This window comes from Cavia porcellus, unplaced genomic scaffold (assembly GCF_034190915.1).
Source record: "Cavia porcellus strain 051 isolate PalLab524CR breed Dunkin Hartley unplaced genomic scaffold, mCavPor4.1 scaffold_31, whole genome shotgun sequence".
Classification (NCBI taxonomy): Eukaryota; Metazoa; Chordata; class Mammalia; order Rodentia; family Caviidae; genus Cavia; species Cavia porcellus.
The window spans coordinates 32227552-32254482 of NW_026947514.1; the positions used below are offsets into that span (position 1 = coordinate 32227552).

General features: G+C 37.3%; 1 protein-coding gene across 4 annotated transcripts in view; it reads right to left on the minus strand.

Moving 5' to 3' along the window:
• The window catches only part of Slc39a9 (solute carrier family 39 member 9), a 67365-nt gene that overhangs the window by 15865 nt on the left and 24569 nt on the right, over window positions 1-26931 (minus strand). For 3 of the 4 annotated variants that reach the window (XR_216341.4, XR_010044890.1, XM_003472379.5), the window contains exon 3: window positions 12627-12824. Coding sequence is in view for 2 of the 4 variants with exons in the window: in XM_003472379.5 (XP_003472427.1) it covers window positions 12627-12824 (198 nt within the window). In the remaining 2 variants the exon portion in view is untranslated. Of the gene's footprint in view, window positions 1-12626; window positions 12825-12919; window positions 13057-26931 lie in introns of all 4 variants that reach the window. The other variant, XM_063241155.1, reaches the window with a different exon arrangement.

Genomic DNA, 26931 nt, shown 5'->3' on the forward strand with positions numbered 1-26931 from the left:
TATTCCTTTATCTACTAAAGCCTCAAAGTTTTCCTTCCTTATAGCAGAGTAGTTTCTCCAATGCACAAAAGTGTCATGACTTTCCAACCTATTTGCAGCTGTTGGATGAGCTGTCTCTATCACACAAGAAAATCATTTTTCTGGTTCCCTATCACACAGAGCATCGTTTTCTCATCTTTGACTTTTAGTTCATTCACCCTCTTTTAGGTTGATTATATTTCCTATTCAGAGCATCTCAATGGACCCTATCTCTTGATTTACTCTGCCTGTGTTTCTTTTTGTTAGTATATCAAGGCCATCTATATTACAGATTATAGCCAACCTTCTCTGCCTCATCTCTTCTATGCAATTTTTCTGCTGTTGATTGTCTACTTTTCTCCTTCATTCCACTGTCTGCCCCATTCATTGAGGCCTTTCTGCCACTGTTGCTGGAATCCTGGTATTTTCTCTCTCTCTCTCATGTCCTTCAGCATTTTTTGTAGGGTTGGATTGGTAGTCACGAACTCTCATAGTTCCTCTTTGTCATGGAAACATCTTGTTTCTCCATTAATTCTGACAGACAGTTTTTCAGGGTACATCAATTTGGGCTGGAGGTTATTTTTTTTCAGGACTTGGAATACTTCGCTCCAACCTCTTCTTGATTTGATAGTTTCTGTCGAGAAGTCTGTAGTGACTCTGATGGGTTTTCCTTTATAGGTGATCTGTTTCTTTTCTCTGACCACTTTTAATATTCTGTTCTTGTGATGAATTTCTGGGATCTTGATTATTATATGTCTGGGTGTAGACCTGTTTTGGCTGTAGCTGGCTAGAGTTCTGCATGCTTCATTCTTCTGGGTATCATTTTCTTTTTCCTATGCTTAGGAAGTTTTCCTTACTTATTTCTGTGAATAGCCTTTTTAATTCATTTGTGGTTACTCCTGCTTCTTTGCTCATATTTTTTTATTCTTAAGTTATAGATCCTCTTGTCATCTTCTTGCCTTTGTATTGTTACTTCCTGGTTCCTTATTATTTTTAAGAGATCTTTTCTTTCACGATCACACATTGCAAATCCATCTTCAAGTTTCGAAAGTCTAACTGTAGTTTCTGTCAAGGAATTTTGCCAGCTTTCAATGAAGTTTTTAATTTCCTGGTAATCTCTTTGGATCTATTTCATGTATTCTAGATTTTGTTTATTATATTCTTCATCAAAGGTTTTTCTCCTTTTTCTGGGTTCCTCCATTCTTCCATCTGTGTCTTCTTGAGAGCATTTTTTTATTAATCTTTTTATCTTGCCTCATTTGAATTAGAATTTCAGTTTTAAATTCGTCTATGTGGTCATGAAAGTATTTATTTATTTCCCCTGGTGCTGTGGCTGATATTGCATGATTGCTGCCCTTAATCTCTTTTCTATTTACCTCTCCTGGACTTATTTTCCCTGGGTCAGCAGCTGAAGGCTTTTTCTTGTTGTTTCTGGTTTCTTTCAGATAGGTGTATGGTGGAGGTCTCAGGCCCTTTCTGTATTGCTTACAGTTTTTCTGGAGCGTACTGGCTAGGGGATTGCTATCCTCTCCAGTTTACTGTTGATCTGAGGTGCACACAGGGACAATGTGGGCTGGCCCCTCTCCTCTGAGCCAGTCAACCGGCAAGTGTCTTCAGCACGTCAGTCTGTGAGGTGCAGACGTCACAGGTTCAGGACAGTTTTATCCCTGGCTATTGGATCCAGACCAGGGGTGTGACCCAGCCCAAGCAGATACCACCAGTCCTCTTTGGGCCAGGGGCAGCTGACTGATGTCACTGTGGTTCCGGGTTCGGGCCCATCCTGCTCAACTCCAATATGTTGTCCAGCTGGTCACCCACTCTGCGGGAGCCAAATGGTAGCACTCACCACAGGCTACTGCAGCTCTCCACTTTGGTTCCACTCTCCGTTGTGCCGCATCCTCCCACCAAAGGCCCTGGGTTCACCAACTCCCAATTGTGGTGGCCGTGACTTCAGCATGACTGTAAGTCGTCTGACTCCAAGGTGCGCCCAGACAGGGCAGGACCGGCCCCAGTGAGAATATCTGGTTCCAGCCTTTCATCCACGTTTTCACTTACTTTTTTTTCTTTTCCTCAGTTTCTTCCTGGGTCATGAGAATCCCTCTCCTGTCATCTGGTCTTCTTCATGATGTTAAATTCTAGTGTCTGAGTTGTTTTTCTCAGAAAGGCTCTTTACCCTGCTACCTAGCAAGCTGCATCTTCAGACCAATTGAGATAAGGACCATCTATTCTGATTTTTGGAAGTTTTTTTTTTTTTTTTTAAATCATGAATGGGTGCTGGACTTTGTCAAAAGCTTTTTCTGTATCTATTTGAGATGATCATGTGATTTTTGTCTTTGGCTCTGTTAATATGGTATATTACATTTATGGATGTTGAACCAACCCTCCATCTGTGAGATGAGTCCCACTTGATCATGGTGTATAATCTTCTTGATGATTTGCTGCAGTCTGCTTGTCAGTTATCATATTGAGCATTTTTGCATCAATGTTCATTAGGAAGATTGGCCTGTAATTCTTTCTTTAGTTAGCATCTTTTCTGGTTTTAGTATCAGTGTAATGCTTGCCTCCAAGAATGAATCTGGGAGTATTGCTTCCCATTCAATTTCACTGAAGAGTTTGAGATGTAGTGGTTAGGTCTTCTCTAAATTTCTCATAGAATACAGCAGTGAATGGGTCAGAGCCTGGGCTTTTTTTTTTATTGACAGGCTTTTGTGTTGCATCTTCAATTTCATTGATTGAAATTGAGTTATTAAGGATTTTTGTATCTTCTTGATTCAGCTTTGGTAATTCATATGTACCTAGGAATCTGTCCATTTCTTCTGTAGTTTTCATCTTAGAGTACAAGTGTTCCAAGGAAGTATAGATGATTTTCTGGATTTCTTTAGGGTCTGCTGTGATTTCTCTTTTCATTCCTAATTACACATATTTGAGTCTTTTCTTTCCTTTTTTGGGATAAGGTTGGCTAAGGGTTTGTCAATTTTTTTAATCTTTCAAAGAATCACCTCTTTGATTCATTGATTCTTTGTATTATTTTTTAGTTCCCAATGTATTAATTTCTGGTCTGATCTTTATAATTTCTCCCTCATACAAGCTTTTGGCTTAGCCTGCTCTTCTTTTTCTAGAAGTCTGAAGTTCAACAAGAAGTTGTTTATATGCACTTGTTCTGTTTTCCTGATATGGGTATTTACTGCTATAAATTTTCCTTTTAACACTGCTTTCATTGTGTCGCATAAATTCTAGTATATAGTATTGCTATTATCATTCAACTGTAAAAATTGTCTTAATTTCTTCTTTAATTTCATCTGTGACCCACTGGTTGTTCAGTAGGGTGCTATTTCCATTTGTTTATGAAGTTCTTGTAGTTTCTTTTGCCATGGATTACCAATTTCATTGCATTGTGATCTGAGAGTATGCATGGGATAATTTTAGTTCCTTTGCATTTACTTAAGCATGTTCTATGAGCCAGTATATGGTCTGTTTTGAAGAACATTCCATGTGTAGCTGAGAAGAATGTGTATTCTGATGTAGGGTGGAACACTTTGTAGACATCTACTAAGTCTATTTTTTCAGAAGTTAGGTTCAGTTCTAATATTTCATTATTAATTTTTGTCTAGTTGATCTTTTTGTGACAATGGGGTATTGAGATATCACAATACAACTGTTACAGCTTATTTGATTTTTCATGTCCATCATTATGTTTTATATAATTCAGTGCACTGGTATTTGTTACATATCTATTTATGATTATTATTTCTTCCTCTTAGATTGTTCCCTTGATGAGGATGTGGTAGTCTTCTTTAGCTCTGTTCATCAGTCTGGGCTTGAAATTCACTTTGTCTGCCAACAGAATAGCTACCACTGCTTTTTTCTGGGTTTTTGTCACATACGAGTATTATTCTCCATCCTATTTTTAGCCTATGAATTTCTTTTTGAATTAAATGTGTTTGTTGTAAGCAGCATATTGTTGGATCTTGCTTCTTGATCCATTCTGGCAATTTGTGTCTTCTGATTGGTGAATTGAGACCATTAACACTGATAGTTATAACTGATATGTATTGTCTTATTCTTGTCATGTTTTTTTCCTGTTGCCGGTTCCCTGCCTTTTTTCCCCCCTCTAATTGTTTGCGTCACCTTGCCTGGTGGATTCCTTCTGTTGGGGTTTATGGAGCGATGTCCTTATCGTCTCTTTCTAGAATGTCCTTCACAACATTCTGGGGTGCTAGTTTGGTGATTATAAATTTTCTCAGATGTTCTTTGTCATCAAAGTATCTTATTTCTTCATCAGGTTTTTTTTTTTTTTTTTTTTTTTGTCTTTTTGAGACATAAGTTCAGACTGGCCTTGATGTCACTTTGCAGCTCAGGCTGGTCACAAACTCCCAAGGACCCTCCTGCCTTAGCTTCTTGAATGCGGTGATTACAGGTGTGTGCCAGCACATCTGGCTTCTCCGCCAGTTTTAAAAGGTAATTTAGTGGGGTACAAAGGCTTGTTGTTTCTTTTAGACTTTGAATATTTCACCGTAAATACTCCTTGAATTGAAAGTCTGTGTTGAGAAGTCAATTGTGATTCTAATGGGCCTTTCTACATAGGTGATTTGTTTCTTTTCCGTAACAGTTTTTAACACTCTATTCTTGTGTTGAATTTCTGGGATCCTGACGATGATATGCCTGGCTGTAGAATTTTTTTGATCATGGCTAACTGAAGTACTATGTGCCTCACTTATCTGCATGTCTAATTCTTTTTCTCTACCAGGCAAGTTTTCTGCTGCAACATCTGTGAACACTTTTTTAATATTATTAGTGGTATCTCCTACTTTTTCACTGACTCCAATCAAATTAAAATTATTATACTTTGTCTCATTGAAGAGCTACTGGATGATTTTTCATGGTCTTTTGCTAGTTTTGAGAAATCTTTCTTTTCCTTGTTGCTAACTACAGGCTTTAATATCTGAGATCCTGTCCTCACACTGACCTAATCTGCTTCAAATACTTTCAATGGAGTTTTTATTCTCCTTGAATCTGCTTCGTGGATTCCATTTCTTTCCTATGCTGATTTTCCATAATTTTCTTAAGTTTGTCTATTTTTTTGTGTCTGCTCTAATGCCGTTAAGTATCGTATGTATTGTGGTAATCTCTGCAGTTATCTGAGAGATTATTTCTGATTTCATTTTTTCCAGAGCCTCATTCAATACTTTGTTGTTACCACTTCAAGGAGACCAGGTTGGGGGGTGGGGGGGCTCTTGGATTGTCCCACCTCATTGCTCCCTGGATTTGCCTTTGGTGAACTTGATGTCTGGGGTTGCAGTTTAAGTATCTTCTCATTTTTTTCTTTCTTTTTTTTCATTTAATTCCTAGAGTGATGCTTGTGAACTGCCTATGGGGGGTTGCTGTACTGTCAGTATGAAGGATCCCTACATGTTGAGGTATCTTCCAGGTGAAGCTGGTTTTTGAGTTTTGAGATTTTTTGGAAGATCCTACCTCTTCAGTGTGTTGGAGATAAGAAACTGCTGCTTGTTTGGCTAATCCCCGATTCTTTGACACTATGCCAAAGTATTTTCTGTGACTCTCACTCAATTTCAGTCATGGAATACCAGAGCCAACAGCTGTTTAGGACAATTATGTCAATTGTGGCTGTAGTGAAACCAGTAGCATCAAACACATCTTAGCAAATGAAAAACTGAGTTAACAATTTGCTATTTTTGACTCTATGAACTAGATTTGTGGTTATGTAATAAAATCTAAAACAAACCAGTATATGCAGTATACAAGTCAACTTTGCCCTCAGGGGTTAGAATTTAAAGTGGATTAAGGAAGGGGCGGGGGGGGGGGGGGCTGGGGATTTAGCTCAGCGGCATAAGCACCTGCCTTGCAAGCAGGTGGTCATGAGTTCGATCCCTGGTACCGATAAAAACGAAAAAGAAAAAAAAAAAATTCAAGGAAGGGGCTGGGGATTTAGCTCAGTGGCATAAGTGCCTGCCTTGCAAGTGTTAGGCAGTGAGTTCGATCCCAGGTACCATAAAAGAAAAATGTTTTAAGGAGAAAATAGAGAAGTGGAAGAAGAGGAAGAGATTAGAAACAAGGTTGGAGGACAAAGGTGGATCATGCCAACTTGGGGAAACTGGTACAGAAGACTGAAGGAAAAGAGAGATGGAAAAGATAAAAGGAAGAACACAACAGAACCACGACCACAAATAGGCCACATTCACACTCATAAAAAAACAAGGTCAAAGAATAAATGAGAAAGAGGAAAAAAAAAAAGAAAAAGATAGTCTACTTCCGGGGTCCTCTCTGGCTTCACGAGTAGACAACATGTGGAGATAGAGTCCTGGTCTGTGCAGCTGACCCAGCAAGCCAGCAGTAGCTTTTTGGTGGGGTAGTGGATGATCTTAGCAGACCTCCTCTGAGACCAGACTCACTGAGCTTGTCCTCGTCCAAGCAATTTTTGTAGGTCTGAGCTAAGCTGGGATCTGCTAGATGGAGCTGATAGCAGTTCTGGGTTTTAAGCTGAGCCAGCCCATCTCCAAGGTCACCCCAATTCTTGACATGTCCTAAATCTTTTAGTTGGCTAACTTAAAATCTAGACATTGCTCAAAGTCTAATTTTAAGATCACCTTCCTAAAGAAAGGATAAAAAAGCCAGGAATGGTGGCACACACCTGTAATCCCAGCTCTCGCGAGGCTGAGTTATGAGTTTGAAGCCAGCCTGTACTATACAGTGAGTTCAAGGTCAGTCTGAACTATATGGTGAGGCCCTGTCTCAAAAACTGGAAAACAAACAACAACAAAACAAAAGGATAAAGATTAATTCTAGCTAAAAAAAAAAAACAACAACAACAACAACAACAACAACAACAACAACAAAACAAGGCTCTGGCCTTGACCTAAATTCTAGGTATCCTGTATCCACAGGCTACTTCAAAGTTCTTCTGTATCCCATGGAAACACAGAAAGTCATTTTCACTTAAATATGTCTTATGCCCCCACACTGATTATAAAGAAGGCATTTCTCATTACTTGCCTTCTTTTTAGCATGTCTCACAGAATGTGGAACCTAGCAGACAGAAATAAGGGTTTATATGGAAGTACGTGTGTAAAGAAAGTAACATGTTGCTTTCTATTAATGAATTTTTCCATCCTTTAAAAACTCTGCAAGAAGTAAAAGCTAGGGCCTCTAAGATAACTATTTCAATAGTCAATAGAGAACAGTCAATTGCTCTATGCGACAAGCTTGCTTTGGCTTTTATACATATCACAGCCTTATGGTAGTTTAAATAGCAACTTAATCAAAATTAGATGACTTAAAATAGTTTTTATAAATTTATAGGAAAAGACTATTTTAGCATACATTTAATAGACACATTTTACATTTTCCCCCTCAGTACTGGAGATTTGACCCAAGGCCTTCACATTAGGCTACATCTTAGCCCTCTTCTTTTTAGTTTAATTTTGTGACAGTGTCTCACTGAGTCGCCCAGGCCAGGCTTGACCCTGTGATCCTCCTTCCAGAGTGCTGGGATGACAGGCATGTGCCACCATGCCTGATTACTAATATCTGATAATGCATAAAACTGCAGAGAATATCTAAAACAATGTTTTGTTTTGTTTGTACCAGGAATCAAACTTAGGATCTTGTGCTTTCCAGGCAGGTGCTTATGTCACTAAGATATACCTCTAGCCCTTGTAAAACAATGTCATCAGACACATGAAAGCTGGCAAAAAACAGTGACTCAGAGATAAGAATGAAGATTAAAATGCTACATTTAATTCTTTGTATAGAATTAAAGGGCACTATTGGACATATTCAATATATTTTAAATTAAAAAAAAATTGTTTTGGTCCTAAGTAGCATAGATTCACAACTCTGGCTAACTTTATTCAGGTCCAGGTTAACTGTCCTGAAGTTTCCTGGCAGCCATTTTATAGCCTCCTGCAGAGTTGCTGTCCAACAGACCCATTCTTCAGGCCTTTGATCACCACGATTCTGGACTATATCTTCTGTCACTGGGTTTCAGTCTCTGTTCAATAGCTTCAACCAAAACTTCAAGTATTGTTACCACTCTCAAGATGCCCTGGCTTGGCAGGAACCACAAGGTCCAATAAAGACTGAATTCACACCTTCTGTGTAGCTGAACTGGGCTCCTGGCCTCAGTGTGAAAGACTGTCTTCTCCTGGATTCTTCCCAAGCCCCAGGGCAACTGTGCTAAGAAGCCGCTGACATGAACACAGTGAGATTCCATTTTTCTGCTCTCACAGTGTCAGCCTACGAAGTCTACACTGAGGTTCTTGCAGTTGCCACCTGCCTTCCTGGATGCTTCTCTGATGGCAAAAGCTGTAGCCAGAGGGGGACTTGGGAAGGTTGTAACTCACAATGCTACATCTGCCTCATCCTCCTGGCTGACAAAGTTTAGATTAAAACTGATAAGCACAAAAAGAATGTCATTGACACCACTGTGCGCAATTATGTAATGTAGCCAGAGTCAGATATCATCCAGCAGAGGGTGCTTTTCACCTGCTATTTGAAATAAAGTACCTAAATACAACCATTTACTCCTAAATCAATTTTCCATGATAAGATTTTACTTTTGGAAAGTGTACTGAAAAATCAACAAGAGTTTTACCAGATGATCAGATTAATGTTCCTAGTTTTGTACTTTTCAGTAACTAGTATTTTACCCATTTGGTTCATAACTTATAATTCATGTTCTTTATACACAATGAATCTTTTTATTTCTAGATATTGGATTTTCTTTTTTAAATTTTAAAGGGAATAAAACAGAGCAATGAAATGAATTGAAACAGCGATAAGACAGTAGGAATGCAATGTATACCTCCTAAGAGAAAGGATATTATCTTACATAATCAAAGTACAGACAAAGCTAAGAGATACATACAAATCATAGTAAATTGGGGGGGGGTACTGGGACTTGAACTCATGATCTTGCACTTGCCAGGCAGATGCTGTGCTGCTGATCTATATCCCCAGTCTAGACAAGTAAAATCTGCTTACTGGTAGAAATAATTCTTTTCAGATACTGAATCAGTTGTCTCATAAATACTCTGGATTCTGTTCTATTCCTCTAAAAGTTTTTGTTTCATTTCAATTGCAAACTCTGTATTTTGGGCTATGGCTGTTCTGAATCTTTTCCTCTAGTTCTTCAGGCTGGAAACACTGAGTTTTCTATCAGCATTTTAGATGCTTCACAGGGTACTACATGCTAACGTAGTAAAAGGATGTGTGCCAGTAGACTGAGGATTCTGCAGTGGAGCCAAGAAGCGATGCTCAAAATAAGGACTGATGTCTCCCTGAAAAGTACCACAGCCATTCTTAGCAACAATGAGGTCCTGAGCTCCTCTGTAGATGCAAACAGTCAAATTCACATCAGGAAGCCAGGATGACAAACTTCTCCTGGAGACTAAACAGCACAAATCTTCCCATGCGGAGCCAGGAAGTGATGCTAAAAGTAAGGACCAAAGCTCCCCCAAAGTAAACCTCAGCCATTCTCAGCAACAAGGTCCCAAGCTTCTCTGATGATAGCAGCTGAATTCATACAGGGGGAGCCAGCATGACAAGCTTCTCCAAGAGAACCAAGGGCTCCAAACAACCACAGTTAGAACAATGCTACTCTTCATCTCCAGGTCTCCTTTTTATGCTGTCAACAGTCCTCAGGTGGGCCATCCACACTCAGCACCACACTGACTGAGTTCAGGTAAGTGTTTAAATTGAACATCAGTTACCAATCCACTGCAGGTGTCTTACGTCTACACCCTGTCTACAGACAAAGCTAAGAGATACATACACACTTTTTAGAACTCACGAATCTAACGCCTCTAATTCCAATCCACCCCTATAGGGGTTCTTTCTTGACTTTCTCCATTCCAACATCTGTGCTTTCCTTCTTTCATACCGAGTACTCCAGTTCCACCAATATTAACAATTTACTTTTTTGTGTAATCCTATAATACTTCTAAAATAGTTTTACAATTAGTTTGTTGATACCACTACAAAAAGCAAAACCTGTTAGAGTTCAGAATTTGTTCATGGTTCTCTCCCAGCTTTTTTCAAGACTCAGGTTTACAGTGAAATATTACATCCATAAGTTACATGAATTCGTTTTTTAAAAAAACCATGCAATTCTGTTATCTATTGAAACACATTTTATCTGGTTCAGTTAGCTGCCCCATCCTTGTTGGTTTCATCCTATTTTTGAACCGAATATTAGTTTCCAAAGCCAAAAATGTATCAAAAGCACGTTCATGTCCTCCTATAATCCTTCTGTTCTCTCATACCCTTCACCCCACTGTGCAAAGGTAACCAATATCTTTGTTTCCTAGCTGATTCTTGTGTTTTGTTTTTGTAAAGACATGTAAATGTATGTTTTCTTATTTGTCCTTCCTTCTAATACAAACCAGTATCTGCTAGGTGACCATTACATTTTTTTTACTGCATGGTTTCTCTTACAAAGTCCAAGTCCCAAGTCTTCTCTCTGAGATATAAGGTAAACTCTTAAATAAAAATAAACACTTTCAACATACAGTGGCACAAGATAAACATTACCATTCCAAAAATTATAAACAGGAGAATACAAAGCATTGAAACCAAAGCAAGTCCAAAACTCAGCAAAGCAAACATTAAGTCCTAGAGTTCCATGCTCAGCATCTGAAGCAATCTGGCTGCAAGCTCCAAAAGGCTTTGGTGATTCCACTCCCATGGCACTTCCAGAGATTTCAGCTCCTGCAGTTCTCTCTGAAGCCCCTTCTGCTCAATCTTTATAGCTTTCCTTAGATGATCCACATTCCTGGCTTTTCCAAACTTCTAGGGACCCCACTGCATCTTTGGCTTCTCACTCACAGCCTTACATAATGCCCACTCAAGAGCAAGCTGCTTGGCCTATGCCTTCTGAAATTGGGATGGAAGCTACCTTAACCTCAGATCGTGCATTTTCCATTCACCTAAAACCAGCGCCACATGGATGCTGCTGCGGTCCACTGTTAGCTGGAGCAGTAGCCAGGCTTTCCTCTCTTTTGGCTGTAGGGTTGGAGTCCCTGGATTGCTCAGCTCTCTGAACCTGACTGTGAGGAACAGTTTCTTTATTCCATCACCGTTTTGGAATTTGATGCGGTCACTGCCATTTTGGAACCTCATATGGCCTCCATTGCCACTCTGGAATATGGCACTCTGTAGCTTTCTCTTCTGCAAAAGTCTCCCTTTTGTAGTTTTGAGGCTGTAAAAGGTGGAGACCGCTACTTCCTGGGATGTCCCGCAGGCCACCTTTTTTATTTTTCTGTTCCTTCTCAGCAATTAAGGTCTCAATTTCTTTACAATCCATAGATTTCTTGTCAAACTCATAATGTTTCGAATCATCCTGCTGGGCTCTTTGTTCTTGATTTGCAACATAAATCACATTAAAAGCCCCCAATAATAACTATGCCACTGCCTCAACATTTGACTGCCTTGAAATTTTTTCTGCCAGATTAATTAGTTCATCGGCCTTAACCTCCATCTCAGGCAAAGTCTCTGGACACAAGCAAAATGTAGAGAAACTTTCTGCCAAGCCATAACACACATCACGTGGAGTCCAACAACCAATGCAGTTCTTTCCAGCAGAAACCTCCCAAGCCTGGTCTTTACCACCAGACTTTCTATCAGCCTTTTGGTTTCCTGAGTTCTGACCAGTATCTCCCCTACAGAACAACCTAAGCTGTTTCAATGCCACTCTTTCAGGCAATATCTCCAAACCTTTCCAAACTCTTCCCACAAGCCATTTCTAAAGGCTGTTGAACCATATGGTCAGGTATAGTCACAGCAATGACCCCACTCCTGGTACCAAATTCTGTCTTGTCACTTTTCTCTCATTGTTCAGACAAAATACCTGATACCCAAAGTGAAGCAATGGAAGGTTTATTTCTTACAGTTCTTGAGGATTCCAATCCATATTCAGCTGGTTCCAAGCAGCAAAGTGGTATGGTGGGACAGCCATTCATGGCCACTGCAAACAGAAAAGCATGAACCGCACAAGAGAGAGAGAGAGAGAGAGAGAGAGAAAGAGAGAGAGAGAGAGAGCCTTTTCCCCGCCATTACACTGTATGCTGGCTCCACCCCTGGGTGGGCATAGCATTCATGCCACCAATCCAAGTGTTAGACAATGAACCAATCACAAATGCTAGATTTGATGGTGTCCATGATTGCACGAGGCTTGGGGGGATCTGAACATAAACCGTAACAATATCCAATACTGTATTATGAATTTGTTCTAACTTTGTGGTAACTGTATTTTGACATAACTGGTTCTCTCTGTAATCCTATGTATTGTGCTTTATGCATTTAAAAACAGTATCAAAATAAAAGATCCACAGGCTTCAGACTGCCTACAGTGCACAAAACAGGTTAAGAACTCTCAACCAAATGTTACAGCTTTACAGTACAGTAATAAATCAATAAACACTTCCTTGTGTCATATCACAGCTCATTAGCTCCACCAACTGAATAAAACGTTCCACAGCATCTGAGGACAAGAATTTTAGCATTCAAATAAGGATACTGATGGTATGAATTATTCAACTGCTTATATATTTCCAAATTTATTGCACTGCCCAGAAGGCCTTGGAACCACTCACCGTCAGTAGAATGCATGTGGGAGCTGCCAATCTGGTCCACTAGCAACATGAAAACAAAGCCCAGTACAAGGGACACACTGATGCAGGCATGCAGCTGTGTGTGGTCATGGCTGTGCTCATGTTCATGGACAACTGATATTTCTGCTGCTTTGTCTGATGCAATCACATTCTGTGTTTCACTGGCTTGGTGGTGTTTTCCTATAGCAAAATAAATGATAATGAGACAATGTTTTTCCCTTAAATACATTTTCATGTAGAAGCTTCCATTCTTTTGTATTACAAGCTCTACTTACTTTAAAGACATCCACTTTCTATACTGTAATCCAGTCAATCATAAACTCCTTCAACTTAAAAGTTCACGATGGAAAAATTCCCAAGTATCTTCTGCTTTTGGCATGCAGAACTTCTGACTGCCTATCATTCTCAAAACCTGGGAAGTGGAAGCAAACCACCATGCAAAAAAGCAGTCATATTCCCAAAGGGACATCACTCTCGTATTTTCCTTTTTGTCTGTGAAATTCATGCCAATATTCTCCAACTGTACTAAGTTTTACTCTGATGAAAATAGGTGAATGAAGAACAGTAATAATAAATACATATTCATCTAGTTTTATTCCTAAGTTGATATAAAAATTGCAACTAAAGAACAAATTGAATAGGAAGAGTTAAAGGGAGGGTGAGGAGTGGGGAAAAACGTATCATGTACAGATATAAATTATCATGAATGTGACTGTTACATATATCTAAAATGTACCAATAAAATTTAATTTAAAAAGAATTAAACATACAATTTAAAAAACATCAGTGGACAGCCATTAATATGAAACTGTAAGAACAGGGTAGTTTAGGAGACAGATCCTTTACTCTAAATTCAGTTTTAGGTTGTTAGGAGACTGATTATAGTTAATGACATCCGACAAATAGATACTCCATATATATATTTGGGGGCAGTTAAGACAGTCTTGGTATGTATTCCAGGATAGTCTTGAACTTAGTGATCCTTTTGCCTCAGCTTCCTGAGTACTGAGATTACAGGCATACAATAATATACCTGAACAATTTGATACTTTTAAAATATATTTTGCTTATATCCATCATCCCTTACACCTCTTATCTTCCTATTTTTGTCATCTTTTTAAGATTCCATATATTAGGGAGAATATGCACATTTGTCTTTCGGTATATGGTTTATTTTGCTCAACATGATAGTCTTTAGATCCATTTTCTTGCAAATGACAGAATTTCATTCTTTGAGGATGGACAATACTCTTTTGTGTGTGTATATATCTAATATCTAGCTAGCTATATCACATTTTATTGATTCAATCATTTGTTGATATACATTTAGGCTGGTTCCATATTTTGGCTATTGTGAATTGTGCCACAATGAACACAGGGATGCAAGACTCATAGGAGGCTGATGTCTGTTCTTCTGGGTTTATACCAAAGAGTAGTAACACTGGATGGAATGGCAGCTGTATTTCTAGTGTTTGAGAAATCTTCACACTATGGCTGGGCTCATTTACATTTAACCAACAGTGTAGAAGGGTAGCCTCCCACCTTCATCAGCATTTATTGAGTTTTTTTTGCATTCTTGATGATAGCCATTCTGACCAGAGTGAGATGGAATCCTAATGTAGTTTTGATTTGTATATCCTGCTAGGGAATTTTTTAATCAGAAGAACTTTTCCAACATGTATGTTTTAAAATTAGAAGTCTAAATATTCCTTTTCAAAAAACTTTACTGAGTTTTTTAAAACTAAAAAAATACAGTGAACTGCCACAAGTATAAAAACCTCCAGTAAATACAACCAGAGTGAAGATACACAATGTTTTTTTTTGGTCTTTTTCATTTTTATCGGTACCAGGGATCGAACTCACAACCGCCTGCTTACAAGGCAGGTACTTATGCAGCTAAGCTAAATCTCCAGGCCCAAGATACATAATGTTTAAACTTCCAAAAATTTCCCCTGTATTCTTTCGAAGCAATATTAATCCTAGGCATAAGCAAGTATTGGTTTGTTTTTTGTCTCCAGAGTTTTTTCTGTTCTAGGATTTGATATAAATGAACTCATACAATACACATATAGTCTCTTGTATAAGGCTTCTTTTCCTCGGTACAATGTTATCAGGTTTATTTATGCTTTGTGTTTAATAGTAGTTTGTCTAGTTAGTGTTTGAGTGTATATCTCAATTTGTTTATCCATTCAGCTGCAGATGAACATCTGTGTTATTTCTAATTCTGATCTACAGTATTATAAATAAAATTGCTATGAACACTCAGATACAAGCCTTCCTGTGGTCACATTTTCATTTCCCTTGGGTAAAAACCGAAGATCAGAAATGATGAGTTGTATGCATGTCTAACTTTCTAAAAAGCATACATAGTGCTTTCCAAAGTGGTTGTACCATTTCACATACCCAACAATGCTGATAGTTCTAGTTGCTTCATACCATGGTCAACAGTTGATATTATCAGGGTTTTAAGTTTTAACCATTTTTACATACACGATCATCTCATGTGAAGACATCATTCTTTCCAATCTTTATGCTTTTTATTTCTTTTTCTGGCACTACTGCATGCTAAAATCTGGCTGGGATTCTACAAAGTGTTAAATAGAAGTGGTTCAAAAGAGACTACCTTGTTTTGTTAGCAACGTTACCTGTGGGTTTTTCAAATTTGTTGTTTCTCAAACTCAGGACGTTTCTTCTTTCCTAGTTTGCTGGGGTTTTTTGTTTTGTTTCGCTTTGTTTTGGTATCGGGGATCAAACTCAAAACTGTGCACTTGCAAGGCAGGCACTTATGCCACTGAGCTAAATCCATGGCCCCTTGTTTGTTTTTTTGATGACTGGGAGTTAAATATAAATGCTTTTCTGTACCTGTTAAGAATTATCAAATGAGTTCTCTACTCGATCTTATTTATTGAACTGAATTGGCCTTTTGATACTAATCCAACACCACTTTTAAATTGGGCAGTAAACACTATCTAACCCAAATTGCATTATACCTTTTATATTCTGCTGAACTCAATGCTAATATTTGATAAAGGATTGCTGCATCCACATTCATGAGGGATAATATTTTTATTGTAATATATTTAAGTTATACTGGCACTTTAAAATGAGAACACTTAAAATGAGATTGCACTTCTGTGGCAGGGTAGGGGATATTCACAAAAAAACAAATTTTCATTTCATTAATTTAAACAAGGTCTATGAACAGCAACCAGTAACACTTTAATATGAAGTGACTTTTAAAATTTATGGCAATGTTTTTAAGACTGACTCAGTAGGGCTAGGAGTTTAGCTCAGCAGCATAAGCACCTGCCTTGCAAGCGTGCGGTTGTGAGTTCGATCCCCGGTAGCAACAACATAGCAACAACAACAACAAAAAAGTAAGACTGACTCAGTAAAAAATAAATTTTACAACATTATCTAGTAATCATATATGAAAAACTAAATCAAAAGTTTCAAAATATATAAATTTACAATAGTTATAATGCACTATTACATTTTATCTCTTTCCCGTTGTTCCTTTTAGTCTCTTTTTACTTGCTGGTCCCAAATTCAACCTACTAAACTAATTTGAAGATTACTGAATTGCTACCTTCATTTTGAAAGTATTACTATGAGAGATTGCCAGAGGGAGAAATGGATGATTTCAGAATGAGAAGCAGAAATTAGAAGCCTAGGCTGCAGTGGCCATTTAAAGCAAGCTAGATACCATAAAGCCCTAAAGAGAAAAATGTAGGCAGGACACAGTGCCTACCTTGTCCTTCACCCAAGCAAGATTATTATCAGCACTGTGTATTTTAAACCAAAGAACTGAGACCTCAGAGATTAAAAATAATTGAGAGAGGCATTCTAAAAGATTTGAATCAGTGATGTTGGGCAATAAAATGTAGCCTCATGGTAACACCACTGTGTTTATCTTATGAAAATTATGTAACTATATACTGTCAATAAGTATATTCTCCTATGTGTATGACAAGTACTTTTTCTCCCCCACCCAATCTCCCTTCTTCTTTCCTTCTTATTTTTGAAATGGGCATCTTGATATGTTCCCTGGGCTGGTCTTGAACTCCTGGCATCATGCAATCCTCCTGCCTTAGCTTCTCAAGTAACTGGGATCACAGGTGTTTACTATCATACCCTGCAATGTACACTTTTTTTTGTATATAATTATTTCAGAAAAAATTACAAGCTCAAAATGGTAGACTCAGATATATAATACTGAGCTAGCATTCCGGTCATTTTTCAGGTAGATTCCTTTTGTATGCAAGGAATAGTCTAGCATAATTTCACATTCCGGAAAGTGAGGCAAATGAAGTAAAATCCTGGATTCTCAGTTGGGCAGTGGCACGCACTTGTGATCCCAGCACTCTAGGAGGATCACAATTTTGAGCCCAGTCTGGGCAACTCAGCATAAGCCTATCTCAGAAATAAAATAAAAAATAAAAAGGACTGAGGATGTATCTCAGTGCAAAGATTCTGGGTTCAATCTCTAGTACCATGAGGGAAAACTGTGTTCTCTGTAGAGACAACTCTATTTGGGGGATGGTTCCATTTTAATATGGAAAACCATAATTTAATTCTTATTTATGGATTCTAAGAAGTCACCTGTGTGAAGTTTTAACTAGGCAAAGGCCTCCTTGAGCTTTCTGGCTAATTCTGACTGGAAGGCGTAACAGCTTCACTGCAGAAAGCAATTAACAAGACTGGAGGAGAGGCGGACAAGCCAGTTGAGTAGAGTATAGGGGAAGCCAGTTGCTCAAAATCAAGGCAACTGCCCTTCATCCATCTCCAACAAAATGCAAAGGAGCCAGGGGCAGTCGCTTAAAAGAAAGCTTATTTCAGAAAGCTCTTAAAACACGCACACATCTATAAACCTACTATATGTATGAAAAGGGATAAACATATACGTCCCATTTTGGGACCACTACTTTAGTGTACTAACCTCTTTACTTGCTAACACAACCTTGTATGCAGTCCTTTTTTTTAACAGACCCATAAACTGTAAGGATAAAATTCTGAAGGTCAAAGAAAATCAAATGAAACTCACTTGAGAATATGTATGTAGACATAGACAATGGCATAAGGGGTTTAGATCTTGGGGCCTGGGATCCATCTATACAGTCCAGGGAACCAATCAGATTGACAAATTCAAGGCAAGGGGAGCTTGACCCCTCATAAAAGCAGCCAAGAACAAAGGGACCTTGGATTCTCCAGCTCAGGATCCCCTATTATGCGCTCTCTCACACAGGGTAGTTTTCTGTCTTTTCCTTTCCTTTTGTGCAAATAAAATGTCTGTGTTTTTCCTTTAAATTTGGTTCCTTTAATGCTTTACTGGGGCTGGGTTTACCATTCTGAGTTGGCTGTGATTTGGCCATGTGATACACTCCTGAGAATGGAAAAATAAATCACAAAATTTTGTAATTTTAATACTATTTGGAAAGACACTGTTGGAGAAAATTTGAATACCTTTTCATAATGTACTCACTTAACAAACTGGGCTCTCATTTCATCCTCTACCGGACATAGTATTTTTCTAGGCCAATACTTTGTCCTCCAAATTCAGCTTACAAATGCCCTCCTTGAGATTTTCTCCATCGTCCTTTTCTTGTGGGGTATAAAGCTTAATGGACATGTCTCTTTCTAGGTCTTACCTCACTATACCAGAATTGGGACATCAGCAAACTATAGGCCATCCAAGAGTTGGTGCTTTGTAAATAAAGTTGATTGGAACACAGCCATGTTCACTTGTTCATTTTAACTGTCTACAGCTACTTTCCTGTTACAACAGCAGAGTTGAATGAGTGCAACTGATACCATAGGGCCTACCAGATTTACTACCAGCTTTTTTGGGGGGGGGCGGGGGGGGGTGTCCTGGGAATCAAACCCACAACCTCAGGCTTGCCAGGCAGGCACTTATACCACTGAACTAAATCCCTGGCTCACTATGGACAGAAAAGTATATCCAACACTGTGACTGTTAATTTGTTCATTTTCTATGGTTGTGACTTCTTCAAGGTAGGGATTACAAAGAATACTTCTGAACTGCTAACAATATGTGGCCAGAAATCCTGTAGATAATCAACAAAACTGGCCTTCACATCTGTAGTTTTTTAGTGAAGCACTTCATTTTAAAAGTTGTGGCACTTAATTATTTCCTAGCCCAAAAGATTTTTTTGTCTCAGTTGTTCACACTGAACTATACCATAGCCCTTCTTAAAATTTTTTATTTTGAGATAGGATCTTACTAAATTGTTAAGTTGCCCAGGCTTGCCTTGAACCTTCAATCCTATTTTCTCAGCCTCCTAAAGTGCTGGGATTACAGATGCGAACCACTATGCCTAGCTCTAGAAATTCTGGAGCTAATATGTAACTTTTAGTCTGATGTTTTAGGAGATAATATGTAACTTTTAGTCTGATGTTTTAGGAAAATTATGCACACGAGTCTTTATAAGTAAAATCTAGCTTTACTAGTTAACAGGTATATGTTAAATTAGGTAAAAAGTTATGCTAAGAGTTTCAGTAAATGCATGGTTAATGTCTTATTAAAGGATGTTAGTCACACTACCTGTAACCTGTATAATAACTTTTAAAGACAATCACTTCTGGAGTGCCTACAACTCTGAAACTAAACATTAAGCCTAATTACAATTTCCAAAAGACAGTTAATATTTTGCTTTATGATATATAATGATACCAGAATTTAGAAATTTAGATGGGGGGGCTGGGGATTTAGCTCAGCGGCATAAGTGCCTGCCTTGCAAGCAGGCAGTCGTGAGTTCGATCCCTGGTACCAGTAAAAATATTAAAAAAAAAAAAAAAAAAAAAGAAAGAAAAAAGAAAAGAAATTTAAATGGGTATAAAATTCTCCCACATCTTGAATAGATCTTTTGCAAATAAGAAGGAAAAGGATCTATAGAGGAGAGAAGGAGAAGGGGAATTTAAAAATATTAAGGTATGTACATGTACTTATTTATCTTCACTGGTAAATGTAATCATTAAGTAGTGCAAACATGTACTGATACAAAATTAAAATGTAATGAAATCATCCCATATCTTATTCCAACAATGCTTTTTCTATCTAAAGCTTAGAACTCCACTTTGGTACTGAATCCTAAGTCAAGTTTATGAACCATAAGAACATGGTTTTCTTATTCTGTAGCATCACTTGCTTTTGATTTAAAATGGTACTGGATTATTTACTAAGCAGATGGGCACTCAGTAGCTTACTTCCCGAAACTTTTCAGGGGTGATTCGGTCAAAACCAATGATATTCATCAAAATATGGTATATACTTTGGAAGTAAACTAAACAAAGAGTTCCAACATTTTTAGCACAATCACTGATCGCAATATACCATTTCCTAAGTTATAATTTTGAAGCGATTAACATTTATTTTGGTGGAAAATACTGCTAAGAAAAACAGCAACACAAAACAAAAATTGATTGAAATAAATGGACCATTTTAAGGCTTTTGATAAAAGATCTGAACATTTATCATTAAGTGCAACTTAATTACATATAAAAACATAACATGGTTATTGGGTTATAGACAATAGCAGGCATTACTGATTTTAGTAGAATCTGCATGTGTGTGCACACACACAAAACAACACAAAACAAAAATTTTAATGAATAAACGTCACATAAAAACCATTAGTAAACAGTTTAGTAATGGGATCCAAATATTCAATATTAATAGAACTATCTTTCCATCTAGGTTAGGATATAAAACTCAACCTAGTGAAAACTGAAACCTCAAATATCAGACATTTATCTAAAAATACATTAAGTTGTGAATGTAAGTTATTCACTCATGCAAGACCTTTTAGGTTCTTGTGCCTACTTTACTCAAGGTCCTGGTTGGTAATTCATTGGAGATATTCTACATCACACTCCCTTCTGTGAAGTATGCAAACCTACGCTGCTATTAATGGGCACATCAAGCATATACTCTCATGCTACCGAATGAGTGCTCAGCAAATCATTACAGGTACAATTCTCTCCTCAGATTTTACATAGGAATTTCTCTAGTAAGTTCTATCAGTATGGCCTGCAGCTTTCCTATGTCATAGACAAATACACTAAATTAAATGTAACAGAATTAATTTACTCTTTCAAAAGATTGTGAACACATCTGCTTCAGATTACATGCTCTTCTATAAAGGACAAAATATGGTATTCTTTGACTCAAACCTTGAGGTAAGCTAGCTGTTGTTTTTTTTCCTCTTCTTTTTCAGATGATCCCAGTTTTGGTTCATATTCTTGGCTGCTGTTAATTACTTTTAGTTTCCTTCAAAAAAAAGTAGTAAGAACTGTGGGAGTAATAAAACCCAAAAACCCAATTGTCATTTACAAAAGAGAGGAAAAGAAAGTGCTCTAAAGGATATAACTGCATGTATATTTAAGCGTATAAGATAGATAACCATATTACTGAGTTTTTGTTGGATCATTGAACAGAACTGTTTGCAGTCTCACTATTTGAATGTTCACTTTATATGTTTTAATTTTGTAACTTGAACAACTATTTCTAAGATGACAATATGCAATCTATTAACTAGTGATTTCCTACAGTTTATTTTTTTTGAAATTTTGTATAACTTGTACCGTACTTTTTTCTGTTTTTTCTTCTCCTTAAATAAAATTTTAAAAAAATAATTACTTTTAGTTTCTTAACTTCTATTCATAGCTTGTAACTTTTACAGCTCTCTATTACATTCTTTTTTTCCCCTCCTGGCAAAGATAAACACTACATTTTCCATAATTGGCCAGTGTATTTCTTATTTCACTTTGATACAGTTTCCAGTATAAAAGAGAAAAGCTGATTAAAGTCAAAAGTATAAAGCTGACACATTACAAAGGTATGTTAAGCAATCCCTGATCAAAATATTATTGTGTTTCTGTTAGAAAACTTTGACCTCTTCAGCAGACAAACATGTCACTGGTGATGTTAAATTTCTTACCCTGAATACCACAGAGCAGAGTACCTTTAAGTGGGGGCTTTGGAGTAAGGCTGCTTGTGTTCAAATCTCAGTCCTGACACTGGCGAAGAATCTTGGGTAAGCTATCAGTCTCTCTTTGGGTTAGATTTTTACATACACACACACACACACACACACACACACAAATTTTTTGGTAATGAAAATCGAACTCCGGACCTCACACTTGCCAGGCAGGCATGGCATCACTGAGCTAAATCCCTGGCCTCTAGATTTCTTCATCTGTAAAACAGTATCCACCCGATGGGGTTGCTGTGAAGATTAAATTAGATAATAATGTATATGTGAAGAGATTTGCATAATGCCTGGTATATGGTAATTTGGGAGGTTCATTTTCAAATACTGTACGTTAAGTATTTGGCCTGACTATTTGATCAGATATAATACTCAGCACCAAAACAATGCTGAGAAGATGGGAGATGGGGCAGAGAAAAGAGCAAAGACTAGGCAGCTTGGCAGAGAAAATGAAGACATTGAAGAGATGACAGTGGGAGTCTTAAACAGTTCTATTTTTATTAATGATAGTGCAAGAGTTATTTATATACATTAACCTCTCCCTCATTTATTCATATTTTTATTGGAACCGAGTTAACAAAGATTGTTTAAGGTATATAAACTTATTGTGTGAATACTGTACACTGTAGGAATATTTGCTACCAAAATTAATCCAATTAACACATTTAATATCACAGTTGCCTTCCTTGTTTTCTGTTTTTGTACTTAGCTTGTGTGTTTGATTTATTCATTTAACATGATGGTCCCAGGGGGCATCCCTTTTCCTACAAATGACTCAAGCATATTTTTTATAGCAGAGTAGTACTCCACTATGTGTAAATGTCTTATTCATTTCAGTTGCTTTTTTTTGGTCTTTTTGAGCCAGGGTCTCACTATGAAGCTCACTTTGTAGCACAGGCTGATCTTCAACGTGCAAAGATCCTCCTGCCTTAGCTTTCCGAGTGTTGAGATTACAGGTGTGAGCTACCAGGCCCGGCCAGTTGCCCTTTTGTCATTGGGTTTTTATTGGGGGGATCTTCGTTGTGTCAAGTACTTTATATATTTTGGTAGTAGTCCTCTGTCTGAGGAAGAACTAACAAAAAGTTTTTCTATTCTGTAGGTTTTCTGTTCATTCCTCTGGTTGTTTATTTTACTGTGCAGAAGCTTTTAAATTTGATATCCCATTTATTCTTAGTATTTTTCCTGTATATTTCTAAATAAAGAGCAAAATAAAAGACATAATAGGAATAGGGAGATAGACTTTTTCAAATGGGAAGAAGATGAAGAGACAGAGGGAGGGGGGAGGGAAAGGGGATGAAAAAAGGAATGAAGATGTGCTATGTACACACACCAACCCCACACAAGGAATGGAAACATGTACTGCAAAGGTACTAATGAAAAAGACCTACCCCCAGCAAATGCCAGGTATATAGTATGACATCAACTATAGTTACACTGTTACACATTACAACTGTAAAACTTACGTGCACACCCTACCTGCCATGTCCCACCCCTTCAGTTTCTGACACTTTAGTCTCACACAGCAGTGAGGTAACACATTGTTTGTCTTTCTATGAATGGTCTATTTTACCTAGCAGATTATCTTTTTAGGGCCATCCATGTTGTCACAAATGACAGGATTTCTTTCATTTTGTCCTTTTCTCTCTTTCCCTCTCCCCTTCCTTCTCTCTCTCTCTCTCTTGCAATTGGTTGGCATTGAACTCATAATCCTTCCTGACTTAGTCTTCAGAGTGCTGAAATTATAGGCATTCACCGCAAGGCTTGAATTTTTCTTTTCTAATTATATTCCATCGTGCATGTGCATGTCTGACAACTTCTTTATCCCATCTTCCACTGATGGACACAGTAATTCCATATCCTGGCTCCTATGAATGGGATGCCATGAACATGAATCCAGATACCGTTGGTATACTGATTTCATTGCCTTTGGTTACAGTTAGGAGGGGATTACTGAGTTATATGGTAGTTCTAGTTGTCATTTTCTAAAGAACTTCTACACTTCTTTCCATACAGTTCTTTCATATTCACAACAGTGGATCCTTCTTTATGTCCTTGCCAACACTTGTTACCTCTTTTTAATGACTGCCACTCTAACAGGTGTGAGTTAGTGTGTAACTGTGGTTTGGGTTTGCATTTCTCTGATGATTAACTCTATTAAACACTTTCCCACATGTCTATTGGCCACGTGTAGGCCATCTTTTGAGAAATGTCTATTCAAGTTCTTTGTCCTCTTAAAAATTTGTTTTGCTGCTACCGCAACGTATTGAGTTGTTTATATTCCGGATATTACATCTTGTCAAGTGTACAGTTTGCATTTTCCTACTTTGAGGTTATCTCTTTACTCTGTTATTGTCTCTTTTGTTGCCCAGAAGCTTTTTAATTTGATGTAATCCCATTTGGCTATTTTTGTTGTAGTTGTGTCATATACCAAAAAAAAAAAAAAAAATCACTATCCAAATCTGCATCATAAACCTTTTCCCTTATGTTTTCTTCCACTAGCTTTCAGTTTCAGGTCTTACATTTAATTCTTCAATTCATTTTGGGTTGGTTTTAATAGTGGTATGAATTACAGGTCCAATCTTATTTTCTGCATGTGGATATTCAGTTTCCCCAACACCATTTATTGAAGAGATATTTTCCCACTGTGTGCAGCTGATGACTCTGTCAAAGACCAACAGACTGAAAATGCATGGATTCACGTCTGGGTTCTACTCTACTCCCGAGGTCTATATGGCGGTTTCTATGATACTATGCCATTTATTCGGAACAGCTTGTCATCCATTATGAAATAGGGAGTATGATACCTCCAGTTTTGTTCTTTAAAATGCTTTAGTTTTAGTGTTTTGAGTTCCACATGCATTTTAGGATTTTTTTTTCTATTTACGTGAAAAATGCCATTGGGATTTGATACAAATTATAGATCACTTTGTGTAGTACATATTTTAATATTAATTCTTCCAAAAGATACAGGATATCTTATTTGTGTCTTCTTTATTTTCAATGTCTTACAGTGTTACAGTGCAAGATCTTCTACCTCCTTGGTTAAACTTATTTCTATTATATTTTTGCTATGAATTTATAACTGATTGATTTTGTAATCTCCTTTTCAGATAACTGATTGTTAGTATACAGTGTGCATTTTGTACCCTGTAACTTTGCTGCATTTTTAAATTAGTTCTAACAGTTTTTTCTGCAAAGTCTTCAAGGTTTTCTATATATTGGATCACCTGACTCTTGGAACCCATTCTACTTTCTCCTTTCTGATTTGAATGCCTTTTATCTTTTTGTCTATTCTGGTTAGGGCCTTCCTTTTAATTTAACTGGAGAGGAAAATGAAAGAAGACACAATTAATTTGTATCCTGCTAAGGAATCTGGTATGTAGCATTCTTAGAGATAAAGTAAAAATTAATGAGATCATCTATCTTGAACTACTCCTGAAAATATCAATTTTCATAGTTACCCAGTTATGCATATGGTACATTTATACTTAGGTCTTTAACCCAAACAGTTCTGCATTCCTAAACACACCAATTTGAAAACTCCAAAGGATTACTGTGACGGTTTTAGATTTAGATTCCATAGCAAACAAGCGTGAAAATGCTCAGTAAGCTCTGAAGTTCTTTTTTTTTCGGTACCAGGGATTGAACTCACAACCTTTTGCTTGCCAGGCAGATGCCTACACCACTGAACTAAATCCCTGCCCTAAGTTCTTTCTTTAAAAAACCATTTTTATTTTACTGGTATATTTTAGATATGCATGTGGTAACATTCTTCATAGGGAATGTGTAGCTGTATACGGTAAATCTTGCTATTTTTTAACCATTCCCCTCTACTCTTTCCAGCCCCTCTTCCTCTCTTTTTTACAAAAGTGTAATTTCTACTTTTCCTTCTTTCTTGTCCCTTCTTTCCTTCCCCCTCCCTTTCCCCCCTTATTGTTTGAACATTTTCTTGTTATTTCTCAATATTTATTATGCATTTTGGTCCTTATTTACACATTCAATTTCTCTTACTAGAGAAGCTATGCAATATTTATGTTTGTGTGTTTGATTTATTTCATTTAAAAGTATGTCTCAAAGTGCATCCACTTAGCTACAAATGTCTCAGGATTATCCTTCTGCATAGCAGAGTAGTACTCCATTGCATTAAAAAACCCCCACATCTTCTTTACCCATCTTCCATCGATGGGCATTGGGCTATTTCCAAGATTTAGCTATTGTAACCTATACAGTTACGAACAAGGCAGTACATGTACCACTGTGGTATGATGCTTTTAGTTCTTTCAGAAAGACACCCAGAAGAAGAATAGCTGAGTCAAATGCAACCTCTAATCCTAGTTTTTTGAAGAATCTTCACACTGATTTCCACAGTGACTGCACCAGTTGACACTCCCACCAACAGTGGAGAAGGGTTTCTTGTTCCTCATAGCTCCGTCCGCATTTGTTATTGGTTGATTTCTTGATAACAGCCATTCTTTCTGGAGTGACATGGAATCTCAGTGTTGTTTTAAGTTGCATCTCTTGAATGACCAGTGACGCTGAACATTTTTTATATCTTTATCTGCTATTTCTAATTCTTCACCTGAGAAGTACTTATTCATTTTAGATGCCCATTTTTGAACTGGGTCTTTGACTTCCTTCATTAGATTGATTCCGAACTCTTTGTTTTTTTTTTTTTTTAAGATGCTATTGTGAAAGGTATTGTTTCTCCAATTTCTCAGTGAGTTTATGTATACATGGAGGCTATTGATTTTTGAGTGCTGACTTTGTCCAGCTGCAATAAGGAATCTGGCTATCAAATCTAGAAGTGTTTTGGTGCAGTTAACTCTGAAGTTTTTAAAATCCGTTTCTGTAGAGTTCTCTTACACGAAAACTGATAATCATCTAATTTCAGGGATTTTAGAGTTATAATTATAGCAGACTATGTGACTTTTTTTTTTACATGAATTAGTATTTAGTAATACTAAAGTGTCAGAGTGCTTAGTTAACGTTATATACTGAACTCTGAAGAAAAAGTATCTGTTAATTATCATAATTATAAGGTCCATGAAGAACGAAACCATAGACTGTAGTAACATGCAAACAAACTCCTTCTTTGAAGCATGGAGAAAAGTTGGCTTGATTTACAACAAAGAAAGAGATATTAAAATTTTACTTTTTTAAAAATTTTACTTCTTAAGAGGAATGATGGAAACATCTGATAATGGTCAGGCTTGGAGGGAGTAAGCCCACTTTAACCTCAATTACCCACTGCAAAATGCTGAACAAAACACACAAAAACC